This window comes from Sander lucioperca, chromosome 15, assembly GCF_008315115.2.
Source record: "Sander lucioperca isolate FBNREF2018 chromosome 15, SLUC_FBN_1.2, whole genome shotgun sequence".
Lineage (NCBI taxonomy): Eukaryota > Metazoa > Chordata > Actinopteri > Perciformes > Percidae > Sander > Sander lucioperca.
The window spans coordinates 20,566,783-20,584,746 of record NC_050187.1 but is presented as its reverse complement, the minus strand read 5'-3'; the positions used below and the strand labels follow the sequence as shown (position 1 = coordinate 20,584,746).

Below are 17,964 nucleotides of genomic sequence, written 5' to 3'. Positions count from 1 at the left end.
TTCGTTTTCCGTTTTTTAATATCAAAACAAAAAACGAATAATGGGTTGTTTTCCGTTTTTTGTTTTCCTATTTACTAATGGTAATTGGGAAACTGGCCGTTTTTCGTTTTTGTTTTTTTCCTTTCAAAACGAAAATCCGTTGGCCACCAAGTACACGGACCGTGTCGGTACACGATCCGTTCTGCCTGCACGATCCGTTCTGCACATGCGTAAAATGTTCGCGCATGCGCGGTTGTACGAGGATTTACGACACTGCACGATCTGTTCCACGCTTCCGGTCGACAGCCAAGCTAACGTTAGTTTAGCTAACAGCTAATTCGGCTAACTGCTAGCTGAGACAGCATGTAATAACTTTAAAAGACCCTCAAAATAAAACTTGAAAATAAACGTTGACATATATAACAAACACCTAACATATATAACAGCTGTTACGTCAGTTCTACTTTACTTGTGCTCATTTAAAATACAATCACTCAATACTTGTCTTTATTGTTATTACTGTGAAGTCTTAATTTAGCTGTAGCCTGCTTTTCCCATTACGTTTGAGTTAACGTTATTTTAGACTGAATCTAGCTGTCAGCTAGCGGTTAGCCGAATTAGCTGTTAGCTAAACTAACGTTAGCTTCCCGGTGGAGGCTAGCCATAGGCTAGCGTGGAACAGATCGTGCAGGTCGTATGGATACGTAAAACAGTATTATCTTGCGCATGTGCAGAACGGATCGTGCAGGCAGAACGGATCGTGTACCGACAGGGGGTATTGGTAAACATAATGACCGGTCAACGTTTTTTGTGCCTCTGACTCATGTCTTCATATCACTCCGCAAGTGGTCCATTAATTTGTCACGATGTAACTTCATTCAAAGCAGAGCTCCACCAAAGAGCCTGCAATCGTTGCGGAAGGTTATTTGAATAAGAATTTTGGACGTGTGGGGGCGAACTATCTTCTTAGCTGAAGCCGACAATGGGACAATATTTTTATTTTATGTTGGCAATGCAAGCTGAAGCGACGTAGCAGATGACGCTGAGAAGTTGCAGTGAGGAATATTTTAGGAGCACCATTTTCGGCAGTGCAGAAAGGTAGTGGCCCACACTAACTTAGTGTTGAGCCGGGAAACATGGCTAAAAGAGCTCTACAGCGAAAAGATGTGCTGGGCGAGCCGTCAGTCGGTGGACGCTAACAGAAGCTAGCTGGCGTAAGCTGACAGCTGACCAACGCTACCAAGTGATTGGCGGAGACAGGGAGTACATGTATTTGAAAGAGTCCGGCAGTTGTGGTAGACGAAGGTCCAGTCGGGAGATTGGATGGAGAGTCCACTGAAGTCCACTGTGGTCTGAAGGGCTAATCCTCGCTAGATCACTAGCTAGTCGGGAGGTTGACAGCTAACGTTAGCCAGCTGAAGCTAACAGTCGATCGATGGTGAGTAACGTACGTTACACAGGCTGGCAGCAGCACAGAGTCCAGAGTTGATAAGTGGGGGGGGGGTGTAGAAAGGTGTTGAGAATGACCAACACCTAATCTTAAACTTAGTGTACTTAATTTGCTACGACCCGATCAGAGGTTACTTAAATTGGGACGTTCAGTCAAAATCAAGCATGTCACCTTCAAACGGGATCTCTGTTTGCAGGGTTCAGGCTGTACCGGACCCTCCCGGTGATCATGCTGCTCTGGGGGACCGGCTGTACAGTGAGAAGCCGCTGCTGACCGGCGCAGAGCTCTGCTGGAACTCCGACTGCTGTCTGTCCGCGCGGCCGTCTGACGGCATCAGTATTAAATTGAGTTTTATTAGCGGTTAAAAACATCTTGCGTTAAATAGTAGTCTAATTCGGTACAGTTGGTTTAAACACCTGATGCAAAGTGTAGGCCTATAGGAGGACACATGAAAACCCTGAACAAGCAGCGTCGCTCTGCTCCGTCTTTCTGCTGTGCCCCATTCATGTAGTAGTTTTACACTATGTAGATTAAACTCTGCAATTAATCTGCGGTTCACATGTATGTATGAACTGTGGTGGTCCGTTACACTCAAGGCTATATTCAACATCACTGATTAAGTAGCCTAAGTCAATCCTACAAACAACTGGACTTTAGGGTTGTGTTGTTGTATCCGGCCCATGTCCCGGATGTGAAAGCCTCCTTACTGGACTACTGAATATAATAATATTCCATTATATTTTGTATTTTGAATTGTTACCTGCCACCAGAATTTTGTGATTTCCTTGCAATAAATATTGACATTTTTACCATAAATTGGTGCCTAAAAATGTATCAGAATGCAGGAATTGAAGTCTTTTACCCTCAGAATTTCCTGGGGGAGGACCCCCAGACCCCCTCCCCCCCCTGCTTTGTGTGTTCCCGCAAAGACAAATTCTGAGCAAGGAAAAACCCTGACGTATAATCACAGACAGCCATAAAAAACATTTAAATTGCAGAGTTAGAGTTATAACTTAATATGTACAGTGTCAACAGAGAGAAACACGGACAATTGAACAGACAGTGACAACATACATACTACATACCTACATACTGTAGAGAATGACAGTAACAGCATACAAACGGCATAAATAAAAATTTGTTATAAACGTGTGCTCTTTAAAAAGTAGAAAGCATTGTTTGCCAGTTACATTAAATGTTTAAAAATCCGTAAATGTCCATGGGTGGGGCTGCATGGGCGTGGTAATGTGGGCTGGTGTGGGTGGGTGTGGTAGTAAGGAGAGAGAATAGGAGAAGGAAGTTTGTGTGAGGTGGACCTGGTCACCACAGACCCAAATCTTCTCAGCTGTTGCTACTGTCATATGCTGCACTGTCTCTTCATGTGGCACTATTATTTATATTATAACAAGGTAATGCAATGTGTAATCAAGTGATGACTGATTAACAGTAATGTAAATGCTAAATGCCCTAATACCTACATATCATGTAAGACTCAATTTCTCCATTTCTTCGCACAAAACTCTCCAGAAAGTGCCATTTAATGGTTTTTTTTTTTTTTTTAAATGAGGGGGGGGGGCTGTCGCAGCGTCATGGGTGCGCCGTATATTTTCCTGCTTTTTTTTCCTTTGCCAATCACACCTATGCTCTTTAAATTGTAGCTAATTAAACTCAGAGGCGGTCAGCTAGTGGTGGTGTTTCTAAAATGCAGTCATATGCAACCACCAACACCCATGACGTAAAAGAAATATGTTATCATCTATGGTTATCATACTTAGTCTATGTATCATTCCAAAGTTTTGAATCAGCGCCTCTCTAACACATTCAACGGCAACTTCATATTGACTTTATAAAGATAAGATGTATTGTAGTTATTGATGGACTGCATTAGCTAGCTAGATTGTTTATCTAATTGTGTGCTTTTTTTCTTTAAATTCTAAGTGCTTTAAAAACGATCTTGGGTTTACTTTTTTTTTCCTGCTGCTGCATTTTTTTAATGTCAACAACTAAAAGGAAAACAATCTTGTACCCATTCAGAATGTTTAGTTTTGAAAATTATATTTTCAGGTAGGCTATATTCTGACAACCGTATTTTTTGTGTCAGTCCCTTGTAATATTTGTTAACAGGTGATTGAGATGGCGTCCTTGAAATATAAGAATTCCCCCAGGAAAAAGCCCAACTCAGAGCTTGATGTGATTGTCAGCAGTCTAAGGAAGGAGAATGCCTATCTGAAGAAAACCCTGGTTGAGTTGTCTCGTCAACTTTCAGAACGTAATAAGCTCATAGAGGTAAACTTAGTCAAACTACTCAGCCAAACAATCAGCTCTGTTTCTGTGATATTTAGCCAACATTGGTCAACTAGCCAAGATTACTCACACTGTACTGTAAATAATGTTGCCAGTGAGAGCTGTGCTTTTTTAATGCAGGGTATTGTAAAACAGCTCATTTTTCAATGTCTTTTTGCAGAGATTCCTCTCTCTTGAAACTGTTAGGCTAGAGAGTTGTCAGCAGCTCACAGCCAAAGATGAGAAGGTTGAGTTGCTGTCAGAGCAGCTGAGTAAGAAAGAAGGGAAGCTGATGGACGTAGTGAGTATGAGGAGAAAGAGAAGCATATCCAGTTACTCCAGATAGATTGAAGAAATCAAGAACAAGCTTGTGAGCATCTCAGCTAGCTAGGTGTCAATATCTCGAGAACAAAGTTGCAGAGAAGAAGGTATAGCATGGCTCGATTTTAATATAAGTGAGTGTAGTGTAGTGCTGAGGGAAGTTAAAACAAGCTATATGCCTTTATAAGCAGCAAATCCTTTTGAACACACTAACACAATATGTGTTTAGTTATGGAAATTACAACAAATGTTTTTTTTTACTTTTTCTAATAATAGTGCCTATTAACATCCTAGTGTTAGATGTTTAATGATAAATGTTGATGTTTTGTGTTACTTATAACATTAACGATGGTGCTGTCTTACTCAGGTGTCCCAGTAAGTCATGACAGTGAGCCAGCATGCACAGTACCAGCAACCTAAAACCAATCCAAATTTTTTTTAATTCTGCCAGCATCCATTTGATTATTTACATCTGTGCTTTTCCTACTGTGGCATGTCAAAAAGTCTTCTGTGAAAAAAGGTCTTCAAGGAAAGCCCCTCTTGTCTCTTACCAGTTTTACACCACTAGATGGCAGCAGCTGTTTATAAGTCTCACATTTTAGAGGAGGAGTACTGTTCTCCATAAAAACACACTTCCTCATACAGAGCATACCATCACAGTGACTTTCTGGATATTGTAGGGGTCATAACACTTAAGAATGTGATGCTCTTAATCCCACTGTGCCTGTGTTTTGAGCCTTATTATGACATCTTTATTAAAGCAGCGGCGAGAGTTGGGTAAAATCAGTTGTTCATTCACATATGTGTCAGGCTGTACCATATTTTCTTTGTCAAATAGGACTCCAATTCAGATGAATGGGCCTCTGCCAACACCACAATAGAGCTCCAAAATCACCTCAGTCATGTAAGTAATGTGTGGTGGCCACATATTTGTGGAAAGTCTCTTCTGTTCGCTGTTTCAGTTATGCCTGATTCACCTTTCTGTGTTTCTGGTTACTTCTAACTTTGTATACTCTATGTGTGCATTTGTTTCTCAGTGAGGATGTGTGCCAGTGTACAGTATACAGTTCTTGCCAAGTGTTTTTGCTTTGGAGCCATCCCCCTGGCTCAACTCTCGTTCTGTCTTTCTCTGTTTTGTGCTTCTCATTCTTTTATTTCAATCCCCCCGAGGCCTTGGAGAAGAACAAGCAGTGGCTGGAATATGACCAGCAGAGAGAGGCCTATGTGAGGGCAACTCTGGCCAGAATGTTATGGCTGGAGAAGGAGCTGAACAAAGCCAATCAGGCCCGCTCACAGCAGCACAATGAGGACCATTCAGATGGTGAGCCAGAGGGACAGTGGGCAGTGGGCACTCACCACTGGGGCAACAAGGGGCAACAGACTGTCACAACAAGGTTTTTAAGATGTCAAGATTGCCCGTGCTTAGCCCACTATTACAGAATATGTGGCTTGCAATGCATTGGCAATAACATGTATTTTATTACTACATGGTGCATGTGTAGGGCTGTATCTGACATTTTAATTGTGCATTTGTGTAATTTCCTCTTTTGTAACTTTTCATTTTCATCATCTGCGTATCTACATTACAGTGAGGGAGCAAATAAGCCAGATGCAGGAGCACTATGAAAGACTCTTACAGAAAGCCAAAGACGAGCTGGAGGTGCTCAGGGAGCAGCTCAACATGGCCCACCAGAACCTGAAAGTCACCCAAAACTGGTATAAAGAAAATGAAGAATATGGTGTAGCTTAAAGTTGGTAGTCAGCTACATGACAGACTGTTTGATGTGTAGGTGCAAGGAAAGGGAAAGCAAGGTGAAAGAGCTCAAGCAGCAGCTGCAAACTGAAAATGTGAACATAAAAAGTGCACCGGAAGATCATCATCGCTCTGAGGATGAAGAGCAATGGCTGACTGCTGAGACCGAAGACCTCCAGTGCAGACTGGATGAGGAGAAGCGCAGGTCAGCTAACTTTAAGCAGCAGGTACGTCTTCATTGAACTATTCATTTAATAAGTAAGAAAAATAAAATTATCCTTCAGGTGGAAAAAAGCCACCAAATAAATAAAAAAAACCTCTTCTCAGTTGACTTTCTTTCAGAAGTGTTTGGGAAATTGTCACAATGAAGACCAGGAAAAGATTGCAGATATGGAGCGACAGGTATGAAAGTATTAGTCATCTCAGTTTGGTCCCCTATCCTTGAATAAATCTTAGTATTAACTAAAAATGAAAAGGATTTTGTTAATACATTCACTCTCAATAACACAGATTAATTACACTTTAAGAAGGAATCATTGGCTCGTGTCAATCAGTCTGTCCTTTGGGATTCTAAGCCTCACTCATCCACAGGAGTGGGCATGTCATACTTTCTTACCTCTTTGCTTTCCTTCTAAAGGGAACATATCTGTCCTTACATAAGCAAAGGACATACTGTAATTATTTGTATTTGAAAATATTCCCACAGTTATTTATATACTATATTATATTCTCAATTGTAATGCAAACCTTTTAAATTGTAGATCAAGATTTATTCACAAGACCTCGAGGATGAGAAACAGGATTGTTTGTATTTAAAGAAGCAAATGGTCAGAGTCCTGAAGAAACTGCAGAAATCCAAAGACCATGTGACAAAACTGTCAAAGGTTGGCATGAATAGTGTAAAATTCAGTGCTGGACCTTAAAACTGCATTAAAAGATTTATTTATTTTGGGGAGGGGGGGGGGGGGCAGATTGGGTCAGCATAATAACCTAAAAAAGATTGATAAGAATAAATAAGTAAGTAAGTCGGAAAACCAAAACAATAATCCAAAACAAAAGGCCCCGTAAAGCTCAGAGAACTTGCAAAGTTGGCTGATACATTTCTATGGCTCTATAATTAATTTTTTTTGACATTACACGTACTGTAGTCATTTGATCCATATTTAATAAACAAATAAATATTGATTAGTGCAGCTTTAAATTTTGTTGGTCAAAAATAATAGAACTATTTAATCCAGAGTCTTATTTGTCATAACTGATCGATGACTGTATTAATATTAGAGAGATCAGCAGGATGGCAACTCATGTGAAGCAGCACACACACCCTCCCTGTGCTCCAGAGACAGCCTTACATGCTCCCCTCCCAAGAGCTTGCTGAATGAAAGCTTCCTGGAGTGTCCCAGCTGCCGGACCGAGTTTTCTGCCTCTCAATACAGAGAACTGTTGATCCACGTAGATGTCTGTTTTGACTGAGCTGAGCTGAGAACTTCTTCAATTCTGTACCTTCTGTCATATGGATTGTTTTTTTACTGTGTAACCAGAGGTACAAGTTATCTTAATAAACTACGTGTTGAGTTGCTGATGTTGTGCTTCTTAGTATTTTGAATGAACCCGCAAAGCTTCGGTTAGCTAGTGGCTCTGCAGATATTCAGGGTCCCTTGAGGATAGATTCTAGTGACTTTGGTGGTCCAGGCTAATCTGCAATGGTGAACCTGGTAAATGTGTCCCGCTAAACATCAACATGGCCGTAGACTCCTAGTTTTGTGTTTAAGTGCTGTATTTCAAAAAATAAAATAAAAAAGAATAGTTATGTGTGATACTTTATGAAATGATGCGACTGTAGGTCCTTGACCCCTCCCACACTGTTCAAACATCTATGTTCAAACCAGATGAATATCTCAAAACCGCTTGTCAGTTAATCCCTTGCCTGTGCTATTTCAGGACGTGGATTAGTATTTCTAGCCCACAATATGGGGAGACAGGTCTGTGCAGTGACAGTGGGCTTTGAAAGCGAACGTTCCACCAAGAGTTAACCTACTGTAAGCTAACTGCTTTTTTTAAAAAAAAAAAAAAAAAAAGATACTAATATGGTTTAGACACCTCCATACTTGCTGTGCCTTTTAGAAACTTCATACATACGTCTTTATGGAAATATGAGCTTAGCCTGTCAGACATAAAGCCAAGTGGGTGTTTCTCTTGCGGACTTGAAGATGATGACAAAATACTGTGTTAACTAGTTTGTAAAACAAATATTTCTTAGGTAAATCTCTCCTCTTCCTAAACATTTTTAAACCTGTCCCTGTTGGGGTTGCCCAAGATGAAAAGCCTATTTTCAGGAGAGCCACTGATCAGTTAATGTATCTCTACTTACGAAGTAAACCTGGTAATCTAATTCACAGCGTAAATAAAAGTGTTCTAATTAGATATAAACAGCTAATTTGCCATTTACACTCTTTGGATTACTGTATAACAACTCGATTGATGATTGGATTAACGCTCCTCAGGCAAATCGTGGCAATCACAGTCAGCAACTAACTGTAGGGTGTTGTAGAGTTATTCCTAAAGAGGTGATGCAGTCTGGAGGTCTAGCTGTGTTTGATATTGTTTGAAAAGTGTAAAGAATTTGCTGTGAAGAAGAGTTTGCAAAACAAATGTGGCATTAAAGTAGCACAGAATAAAATGATGTTTAACTACACAGCACAAAGAACATTTTGTAATGTTTGACTTCCCTGCATGTAGCACGAAGAGCAAACAGCATCATAGAGTCTAGGCACCTCCCTCCATCACACTCTTATCACTTTATGCCTTATCAGCTGCTTTTCCCCGTTCACATCTCTGGCAGTCTCCAGCTGTGAAATCAGTAAGCATCCAGGATCTAGACACACGTTTCTCAGCCTATATGGATTTTAACCCTCACAGTCACTTTCTCCATTTAAGAAACTTCACTTATTTTTCCTTCTTTTCTGAGGCGCACCACTCAGATCATGTTGCCATCACTATTGTCGAGACCCTGGCTATCACCGCTGTCTTCCTGGTCTCCGTGGCATCAAATGCGGGAGCTGCAGCCCTGGTAACCTGGGAACGCAGACTGCTGGCCAACAAGACCATCCTGACCCTCAACTTGTTTGTGGCCGACCTGCTGTTTGTCAGCATGATCCCACTGATTGTGGCAGTGCGGTGGACTGAGTCCTGGATGCTGGGGTTTACGGCCTGCCACACTGTGCTGTATGTCATCTGTATGAGCGGCTGTGCCACCATCACCACCCTGGCCTCCATCAGTGTGGAAAGGGTCCAGGCCATCATTCGGCTGCAAGCTGTACCCATTTTAAACCGCAGGGTGGTGATCGGCACCCTCTTCTTCATCTGGGCCTTTTCTGCACTCACCTCCATACCCCTCAGTCTGTTCTTCACTGTGATGGAAGTCGATTTCCCTGAGCAGGTATGGATGGCTTGATGGATGGATGAAAGGAAACCTCAGTGTCCCTGCCATGAATGTGTTTTTGTTTATTTTCATGTCTTTTCCACAGAAACGTGTACACATTTGTACTCTCAGGTGGCCCGACACAACTGCAGAGATTGTGTGGAACGTGGCCTTCACTGCCCTGTGCTTCCTTCTTCCAGGATTCATAATTGTGGTCAGTTACAGCAAAATATTACAGGTGGGTTTTTTGTGCTCTTTGGCAAAGATGTCAGGAAGTGAAGAAAGGCACTGTTTAAAAGACAGTTGAGTTTTGTAGGCTCAGGGGATCCCAGAACATTTGGATAGCTGACATTTTTTCTGTAATTTTCTTACTTTTAACAAATCCACAATGAGTTAGTCCATCTATCTACAATTAATGTCCATCCCACCCTGCCTGTGTCACTCTAAAACATTTTTAGGAAATAGCAAACGTTAACCAAACAGGAGTAATCCTTCATCTTTGTGAGGGCGGGGTTGTAGGAGGTGGTTCAGAGCTTTGCACTATCAACTGTCAATATTACATTGGGCAACCAGTTCTACTAATGTGGGCATTGAAGTGATACAGATGATAGAAAATGAAGCCACAAATTGAGTTTAGCTGTGGGAAGACTTTACGGATGTTTGAGACACATTGAAGACAAACATAAAGGACATCATGTGTAAACCCATAGTATCAATCAGGTTACATCTCTTTTCTCCACATTATATAATGTCACAAGTGTAGAATGCCAGTCTGTTGTAATATTATTTTATTTGTATTACAGATTGCTAAAAGATGTAGGCTAGGACTCCGAGACAGTCAGCCAGTTAGAGACTCTCTTGAGTACCATGTGTCCCGCCAAGATATGAAGCTCTTCCGTACAATTCTGGTCCTTGTGCTCTCTTTCTTAATCATGTGGAGCCCTATTTTTATCATCTTCTTCCTCATCCTGGCCAGGAACTTCCTGGATCACCTAGATTTGTCCTCTACCATGTTCTTCTGGGTGGTAACGTTCACACTGGCCAACTCAGCCCTCAATCCCATCCTTTACTCAGTCTGCCAGTTCAAGAATGGCTGGCGCAGGTTCTGCTGTGGCTCTGTTATAGTACCACTGAGAAAAAGACCTCACAGCAGTGGTCAAGTGCAAGGGATACATTCATGATTATCATGATTGTTTTGTCAAATAGAGGATTCAAACTTACATAAAGCATTCAGCACATGGTCCACACCTCCGGTGACATTTGATATACTGTACCTGTCATGTAAGATACAATGCTCGCTCATAAGTGAAATTATTATATTTAAATACAGAAATTATTTCATACTAATATAAGATTGAAACACCTTTGAAAGAGCAAACACTGTAAAGATAGGTAATTTTATAATAAAGCATTGCTTTTTTGTGATTTTTTTGTCATTTCTTTTAATTTTACAAAAATGTATCTTACTTTGAAATCCCAAATAATAAATGTGGTGTGCACTAATACAGCACAGATTATTATTAGATGAAGTCATATTTAGTTGTTTTTTTATAATAATATGTTCTATAAAAATATTGATTAGTGTTTTGTTTCTTGAACTGCCATAACCAATTAATTGACTAATATAAAGTCCATTAATTTGAAGTATTATTGTGCAACAAATTTGGAGCACCTCATAGAAAAGACTATTTTTTGTCATGCCATTTCCTTTTAGTCATCTGGTGTGGGAGTATGTGTCTCGTAACCAGATCATAATAACGAATGGCAGTTTGCCTGCCAACAAGAATAATTAAACTCAAACCAGCAGTTTACAATCCCACTTAATCCTGTCAATGGTTAAATGTAGCTGCAATAGTAGAACTGGCCCAGGAAAGCCAGGCCGATGGAATAAACACTCAATTCTTTCTGGAGAAGTGCCTAGATGAATTCTGATATTAGAATCAGCTGTCAGTACTTGTTCTGAATTGATGAGCTGAGAGCAGTGATATAATTACATTATCTCTGTGGCTGCTTCCTAGGGCTGTGCAATTAATCGAATTGTGATTATGATTTTGGCTCCCAATGATCACAAAAACAGAATAACTTTACAAAAACAATTATTTAGCTCATTACGTTTTGCAAGTAAACTGAAAAAATAAAGTTTAAATAGGAAAAGTATTAAAGCAAATTTCACAGTGCCCTCTACAGTGTAGGTGATATACTACAAGTGTCATAACTCCACTGACATTACCTGTGATAGGATTGGCCACCTGAAATGACCAGTGGCTGGATTTAGGAGTTAAGATAGCTCAGGGGCTTTATGACCCTTGCATGACTGTCGTTAGTTCCCCTGGGATCCCCTTACCCAGTAAGCCACTCACTACCTTCTGTTACTGAGGAGACGTTTGGAGCTGTGTCCACATAAGAGTTTTGGAAATGTCTCAGTAGGGTCTGCGCTGCCACATCTTCTGAAGGCCACCTTTACTGCTCTGCTGTACCCATCTGAGAGGAGCAGCTTTGTGCAGCTGCAGAAGGGATCGTTCATCCAAATTTGGACAACATGGCAGACAAAAACACTGTAGAGAAGTTCCTTGACAACAACCCACAATTTGCTAAGGAGTACTATGACAAGAAAGTCAAGGCAGATGTGATCACTGCTGCCTTCAACAACCAGGTCCAGGTCAAAGACCCAGCCTCTTACAATGATGTCACCACCATCCAGGAGGCTGAGTTCATATTCGATCTCATAAAGGGGATGCAAGGCAACACCCCGATGGAAAAAGCCCTGCATACAATTCTCCAGAGGATTGCTCTGCTGATCCAGGCCGATCGCTGCAGCTACTTTGGCTCCAGGGCACGTAACGGAATTCCTGAGCTGACCACGGTCCTCTTCGACGTGTCACACAATTCTCCATTTGAAAAGAATTTAGTGGATTCCACTGCAGAGATTGTTTTTCCCACCGACATGGGAATTGTTGGATGGACGGCACATTCCAAGAAGCCTCAGAACATTGCTGATGTTAAGAAGGTGAGCTAATGAAAACAAACCAATACTATGGTAGAGGGAAAAACAAAACAAAAAAACAATTGGGCTTGGAACAAAGAGACTAAACCAGGCCTATTATGGATGAGACATCTGAGGAAACATCTTGTAATTCTGTTTTATTAAACTCCAAAGACTCCATGTTATCGCTGGAGAGATACTGTGCAGTTCAAACTGCACTAAAACTGTGTAGCTACAATATAAACTAGAACATTTTTAAACCAAGGACCTCTTAGCTGAAAGTGAGACTGAGCAGGGACCCCCTACTACATATATTGTATAACATGATGAAGTTGCATTATACACTGGGACTACAAGTACGTGTAGGGCGGCCTGAAGCCTTCATAGATCTGTTTTTTTTGCATAGAATACTAAGCTATTAAAATAGCTTAATAATTGTAATAATTGGCATGATTTTATATGTATCTGTGGGTGGCTAGTGACTACCTTACCTATAGGTAAGTATATCATAAGTGGGGATTTATATTTGCTAATAATATGTTGGATTCATTTTAGGACTTTCAAATTTTTAAAAAATGTAACAATAATTTGAAGCCCCCCCCCCCCTGCATTGACTCTGAGGAACTCCTAGGGGTCCCACACCCCCTGTTGAAGATCCCTGACAGAACAATTACCATTAATTGTTGTCAGCTTTATTTATATTTTCTGTTCTAGTGCGTCTCACATTTTCATGCTGATTTGTAACTTAGTAGTATACTGTAATAGCATTGTAACAGATAAACATGTGTGTTTATCTGTAATGTTCTTTTACATTTATCTTGTGGTCAGTATGTTGGCACACACCTTTAAACTGTTCTCCTGTTATTTTCAGGACTCTCATTTCAGTGACTTTGTGGATAAACAGACCAAATATACCACGAAATGCATGATTACTGCTCCCATTATGTGTGAGAAGGAACCCATTGGTGTTATATTGGCACTCAACAAACAAGGTGCTGATGAATTTTCAAAGAGTGATCAGGAGGTGAGTGGACAGGATGTTCATAAATATAAGAGTTTATTATACTGACTGCACTTAGTTGGGCTGAGAAACTGAAAGTATGTTGTTAAGGCTGCAGGGTTTTACCTCCTGTAGTAGGCAGATAAATCCAGTAGAAGGGTCTCATCACTCTTCTAATTTTAGCCCACCAGCTTTTCTGTCTCTGACCTGGATATTTAAAGGCTTGACTCTGTGCTTTGGATCACCGTTATGACAGCTCAACTTATAATCCATTTAGGAAGGCAAAGCTTAAACTTTTTTTTTTTCTTGTCTTGTTCCCATACCTATTTGTGAATTTAGAGGTCATCCATGTGAAAATCTGTTGGAGAAATTGACTGTAATCTGTTTTCATTAAGTAACATTGAAAGGGAACATGTCATTCATAAACCAATATGATTCTTTGCTCTTTCATTACAGCTTTTTAATAAATATGTGAACTTTGCTGCTGTGGTTGCTCTCCAAGCCCACACTTCATGCATGTGGGATATAGAGTCCAGGAGAAGCCAGGTAAAAATACACAGTAATGAATCCACTTGTCCGGTCTGAAAATATTTTCACATTTAATAAACAGAATGACAAATAGTTAATAATAATCAAAGGCTCCTGTGCATATTCTAAGCAGTGATACTTTTCTTTGCCATAGGTGTTGCTGTGGTCAGCCAGCAAAGTATTTGAAGAGCTGACGGATATTGAGAGGCAGTTTCACAAAGCCTTGTACACAGTGAGGACATATCTCAAGTGTGAGAGATACTCTGTGGGACTCCTGGACATGACCAAAGAAAAGGTGCGTACTGGAAAGTCTGAAAAAGCTTTAATTCATTGAATTAATAATGCAGTATATTGAAACATGAATTGGTCTTTTCTCCACCAGGAATTCTTCGATGAGTGGCCAATCAAACTAGGAGAACAGGAGCCATACAAAGGCCCCAAGACACCTGATGGGAGAGTAAGTCCAACACTGGGTTTGTTATTGTCACATTATTCTTATTCACCAATTGGTGAAGATAAATATATAAAAAAAATATATTAAAAAAAACACTCTTTTATGTTTAAAACATTCAGGAAATCAACTTCTACAAGCTTATTGACTACTTGCTGGAAGATAAAGAGGAAATTAAAGTTATCCCGTAAGTATCCTGATGCACTGTAGCAACAGTGTTATACGGCTTTATTTGCATATTTTGAGGTTAATTGATAGTCTAATAAGAAGACACGCAGTTACTCATCCTCCCTGAACTCACAGCGGCCCTCCTGCCGACCACTGGGCTCTGGTCAGCGGACTCCCAACATATGTGGCTGAAAATGGATTTGTAAGTTCCACTTTTGCCGCTTTTTTTATGCAAACCCTGCAGTAGTTAAACAATCAGTTTTATTGATCTGCTGATCTTCAAACACATGTGATGACTTGTCTTAGATCTGCAACATGATGAATGTTGGAGCAGATGACTACTTCACATTTCAGGTGAAACACTCTTCACTGACTTACTGACATTTAATCAAATTCATTTTTATTTATTTTTTTACAACACAACTGACCACTAAAATAATCTGAATATTCTATTTGATTCTATTTGACAGAAAGAAGCGGTGGATGAGACTGGATGGAAGATTAAGAACGTCCTGTCCCTCCCCATCGTCAACAAAAAGGAAGAAATTGTTGGTGTTGCCACTTTTTACAATAGAAGTGATGGCAAACCATTTGACGAGAATGATGAACAAATTACAGAAGTACGGAAAATGATCTGTCTTCAGTAGCTCTTTATTTTATCTTGTTTTACTGTTAAGGCCTCCCGATATTATATTTTCCTAATGCTGTTATAATACACTCCGACTTACTTAATTCCATTTTTTACTACTGTAATATATGGTAACATAAGATTTGTATTTGTATATGTCAATAGGCTCTAACCCAGTTCCTTGGCTGGTCCACTCTGAATAGCGACACATACGACAAACTGAACAGGACAGAGTGGAAGAAAGATATTGCACAGGAAATTCTCATGTACCAGACAACAGCCACACTAAATGACGTGCAGACCATTCTGGTAGGCTGCTGCCACACTCGATTTATATAATTCAACCAGACTGTGAAAAAGATAATAGAATGAGCTCCCTTTAAACTACCTTTTCCACACAGAACACTCAAGACAAGTTTGGCTCTGCACCAGAGGACTGTGACCAGAAGGAGATGTACAAACTGTTGGTAAGCACAGTGATGTGTGGAGTGCAGTACTCCACATAAACTCAGTTTGTTTGTGATGGCTTACTGACAGTTTGTTTCCAATTTGCAGAGAAGCAACATCCCTGACGCCAAGAAGGTGGAGCTGCATGAGTTCCGCTTTAGTGATTTCCCCTTGTCAGAGTTGGAACTCATCAAATGTGGCATCCGCTGCTTCTTTGAGCTGGGGGTGGTAGAGAAGTTCAAAGTCCCAGCTGAGGTACAGTATACAGTAGTCAGGAAACATGCCTGTATTCACTACACCCCCCACTCTCTGAGTGTAAAGAGATTTTATTCTCAATAATTTTTGATTGTATATTTTGCAAGGCTGACTTTGGCTTATCTCAATTGCTCTATAACCTTAAAAGACATTTATATGTGATCTGAGTTAAAGATTTTAACTGGATCTACTTTTTGAACCGGCAATGCAAATACAAAGATTCATTGCAGCTCTGTTTTGTTTTTTTGCAGATCCTGACACGATGGATGTATACCGTTCGCAGGGGATACCGTGACATTACCTACCACAACTGGAGGCACGGCTTCAACGTTGGACAAACCATGTTCGCTCTGCTGCTAGTAAGTCAGATTTCTCATACTAATATTTTAGTTTTTTTTTTTTTCTTGTTCTACTGTTTGTTATAACACAGGATTGTCCTCTTTGTTCCTCATCAGACAGGCAAACTGAAGAAGTATTACTCCGATCTCGAGGCCTTTGCCATGGTAGCTGCCGGATTCTGCCACGATATTGACCACAGAGGAACCAACAATCTCTACCAGACAAAGTAAGATTTCTGTGTGTCATTTTTTAGGTGACATCAGTGACAAATTCATTGGTGAGAAACATGATCAAATCCAAACATTTGACTCATATGTTCTGGTGGACTCTTATAGGAGTTTATCCCCACTAGCAAAACTGCACAGCTCCTCAATTATGGAGCGGCATCATCTTGAGTACAGTAAGACACTGATGGAGAATGAGGTGGGTCCTTATGTGTTTACATGAATGTGTTTAACAGTAGTTGTGGTTTGAAATAGTCACAAATTTGTTTGCAAATGTTTTTCACCCAGTACCTTTTAGATTTAGGGACTCTTAGCTGCCGTCTAACCTCTTTTTCTGCTATCGTTCACAGAACCTGAATATCTTCCAAAACCTTCAGAAGCGTCAGTTTGAGACGGTGCAGCATCTGTTTGAAGTTTGCATAATTGCCACTGATCTCGCCCTTTACTTCAAGTAAGAAATATCATGAGTTTAGTTCCATCTACGTATATAGTAACACTTGTAATACCTGATCATGATTTTCCATGGACTTTTGAAAAGATCTGACAGCTTTCTCATCTTTCAGGAAGAGAACAATGTTCCAAAAAATTGTGGAAGCTGTGGAGGTGATGCCAGAGGAGAAAGACAAGATCAACTACATCTCCAACAATGCAACCAGGAAGGAAATTATCATGTAAATGCAAAGTTTATCATGTGAAATAGCCATTTCTGTCATGTCATTTCTCTAGATTGTCTTGTGTTGATGCTTCCATGGTGTCGTGTTTTCCACAGGGCAATGATGATGACAGCTTGTGACCTGTCAGCCATTACAAAGCCATGGGAGGTTCAGAGCAAGGTGTGTCCCCTTCTTCAGACTTGTAAAGTGATTATGGGTGATCATTCACCCATTTGGTCTTATGTTCTCCTGGTTCTGTGGTCTTAGGTCGCTCTAATGGTGGCAGCAGAATTTTGGGAGCAGGGAGACCTCGAAAGGACAGTCCTTGACCAGCAGCCTATTGTAAGAGCTTTAAACTATGGTTTGTGGTGTGTTGCCTGCACTGTATATGTTGTCATAAAGTCATAACAATAATCATCTTCTCCCGCTTCGTCTTCTTTAGCCAATGATGGACAGAAATCATGCTGATGAGCTGCCTAAGATGCAGTGTGGTTTCATCGACTTTGTCTGCTCCTTTGTGTACAAGGTACCTAGATACATATTAAAATACTTACATGATCAGTATATATATATATATATATATATATATATATATATATATATATATATATATATATATATATTCCAGTTAATTTTTCTTATGCAATCTGTATGTTTGTATCTGCACTTACACACGTATTTGTATGTTTGCAGGAGTTTTCTCGCTTCCACACAGAGATTATCCCCATGTTCGATGGGCTGAATATCAACAGGGGCGAGTGGAGAGCTCTCGCAGATGTCTACGAGGCCAAGATGAAGGCTATTGAAGACGAGAAGAAAAGGCTGGAGGGTGGAGGCGGACAAGGTGAACGCCGATGTTTACAATCCAAGGCGTTACCTCAATCCTCCTGCTCATTCTGCATTTGCATTGTCAATTTTCCTCTAACCGTCTTTCTCATTTGTTCCTTTTACAGGTCAAGATGGCGGGAATTCAAAGACATGCGTTATCTTCTAGACCTCCAGTTTATGAATGTTTGTCTGGATGTGTATTTGTACAGTGTGTGTGTATGCGCACAAGCATGTGTTCACAGGTGAGGGAATT

General features: G+C 40.4%; 1 protein-coding gene across 1 annotated transcript in view; it reads left to right on the top strand.

Annotated features, from left to right (window-relative positions):
- The window catches only part of LOC116051035 (cone cGMP-specific 3',5'-cyclic phosphodiesterase subunit alpha'-like), a 21,140-nt gene extending 3,176 nt beyond the window's left edge, over positions 1–17,964 (top strand). Inside the window, exons 2-33 of the mRNA XM_035992522.1 lie at positions 3,554–3,715; positions 3,894–4,013; positions 4,872–4,937; positions 5,204–5,354; positions 5,623–5,749; positions 5,824–6,013; positions 6,114–6,188; positions 8,755–9,225; positions 9,314–9,445; positions 10,011–10,385; positions 11,696–12,214; positions 13,062–13,214; positions 13,647–13,736; positions 13,873–14,013; positions 14,101–14,175; positions 14,292–14,356; positions 14,473–14,539; positions 14,644–14,691; positions 14,808–14,957; positions 15,131–15,274; positions 15,367–15,432; positions 15,521–15,667; positions 15,919–16,026; positions 16,123–16,232; positions 16,342–16,429; positions 16,581–16,681; positions 16,794–16,901; positions 17,000–17,063; positions 17,151–17,225; positions 17,326–17,409; positions 17,577–17,727; positions 17,837–17,964. Coding sequence (XP_035848415.1) covers positions 3,554–3,715; positions 3,894–4,013; positions 4,872–4,937; positions 5,204–5,354; positions 5,623–5,749; positions 5,824–6,013; positions 6,114–6,188; positions 8,755–9,225; positions 9,314–9,445; positions 10,011–10,385; positions 11,696–12,214; positions 13,062–13,214; positions 13,647–13,736; positions 13,873–14,013; positions 14,101–14,175; positions 14,292–14,356; positions 14,473–14,539; positions 14,644–14,691; positions 14,808–14,957; positions 15,131–15,274; positions 15,367–15,432; positions 15,521–15,667; positions 15,919–16,026; positions 16,123–16,232; positions 16,342–16,429; positions 16,581–16,681; positions 16,794–16,901; positions 17,000–17,063; positions 17,151–17,225; positions 17,326–17,409; positions 17,577–17,727; positions 17,837–17,877 — 4,464 coding nt within the window. The 3' untranslated portion in view covers positions 17,878–17,964. The remainder of the gene's footprint in view (positions 1–3,553; positions 3,716–3,893; positions 4,014–4,871; positions 4,938–5,203; positions 5,355–5,622; positions 5,750–5,823; positions 6,014–6,113; positions 6,189–8,754; positions 9,226–9,313; positions 9,446–10,010; positions 10,386–11,695; positions 12,215–13,061; positions 13,215–13,646; positions 13,737–13,872; positions 14,014–14,100; positions 14,176–14,291; positions 14,357–14,472; positions 14,540–14,643; positions 14,692–14,807; positions 14,958–15,130; positions 15,275–15,366; positions 15,433–15,520; positions 15,668–15,918; positions 16,027–16,122; positions 16,233–16,341; positions 16,430–16,580; positions 16,682–16,793; positions 16,902–16,999; positions 17,064–17,150; positions 17,226–17,325; positions 17,410–17,576; positions 17,728–17,836) is intronic.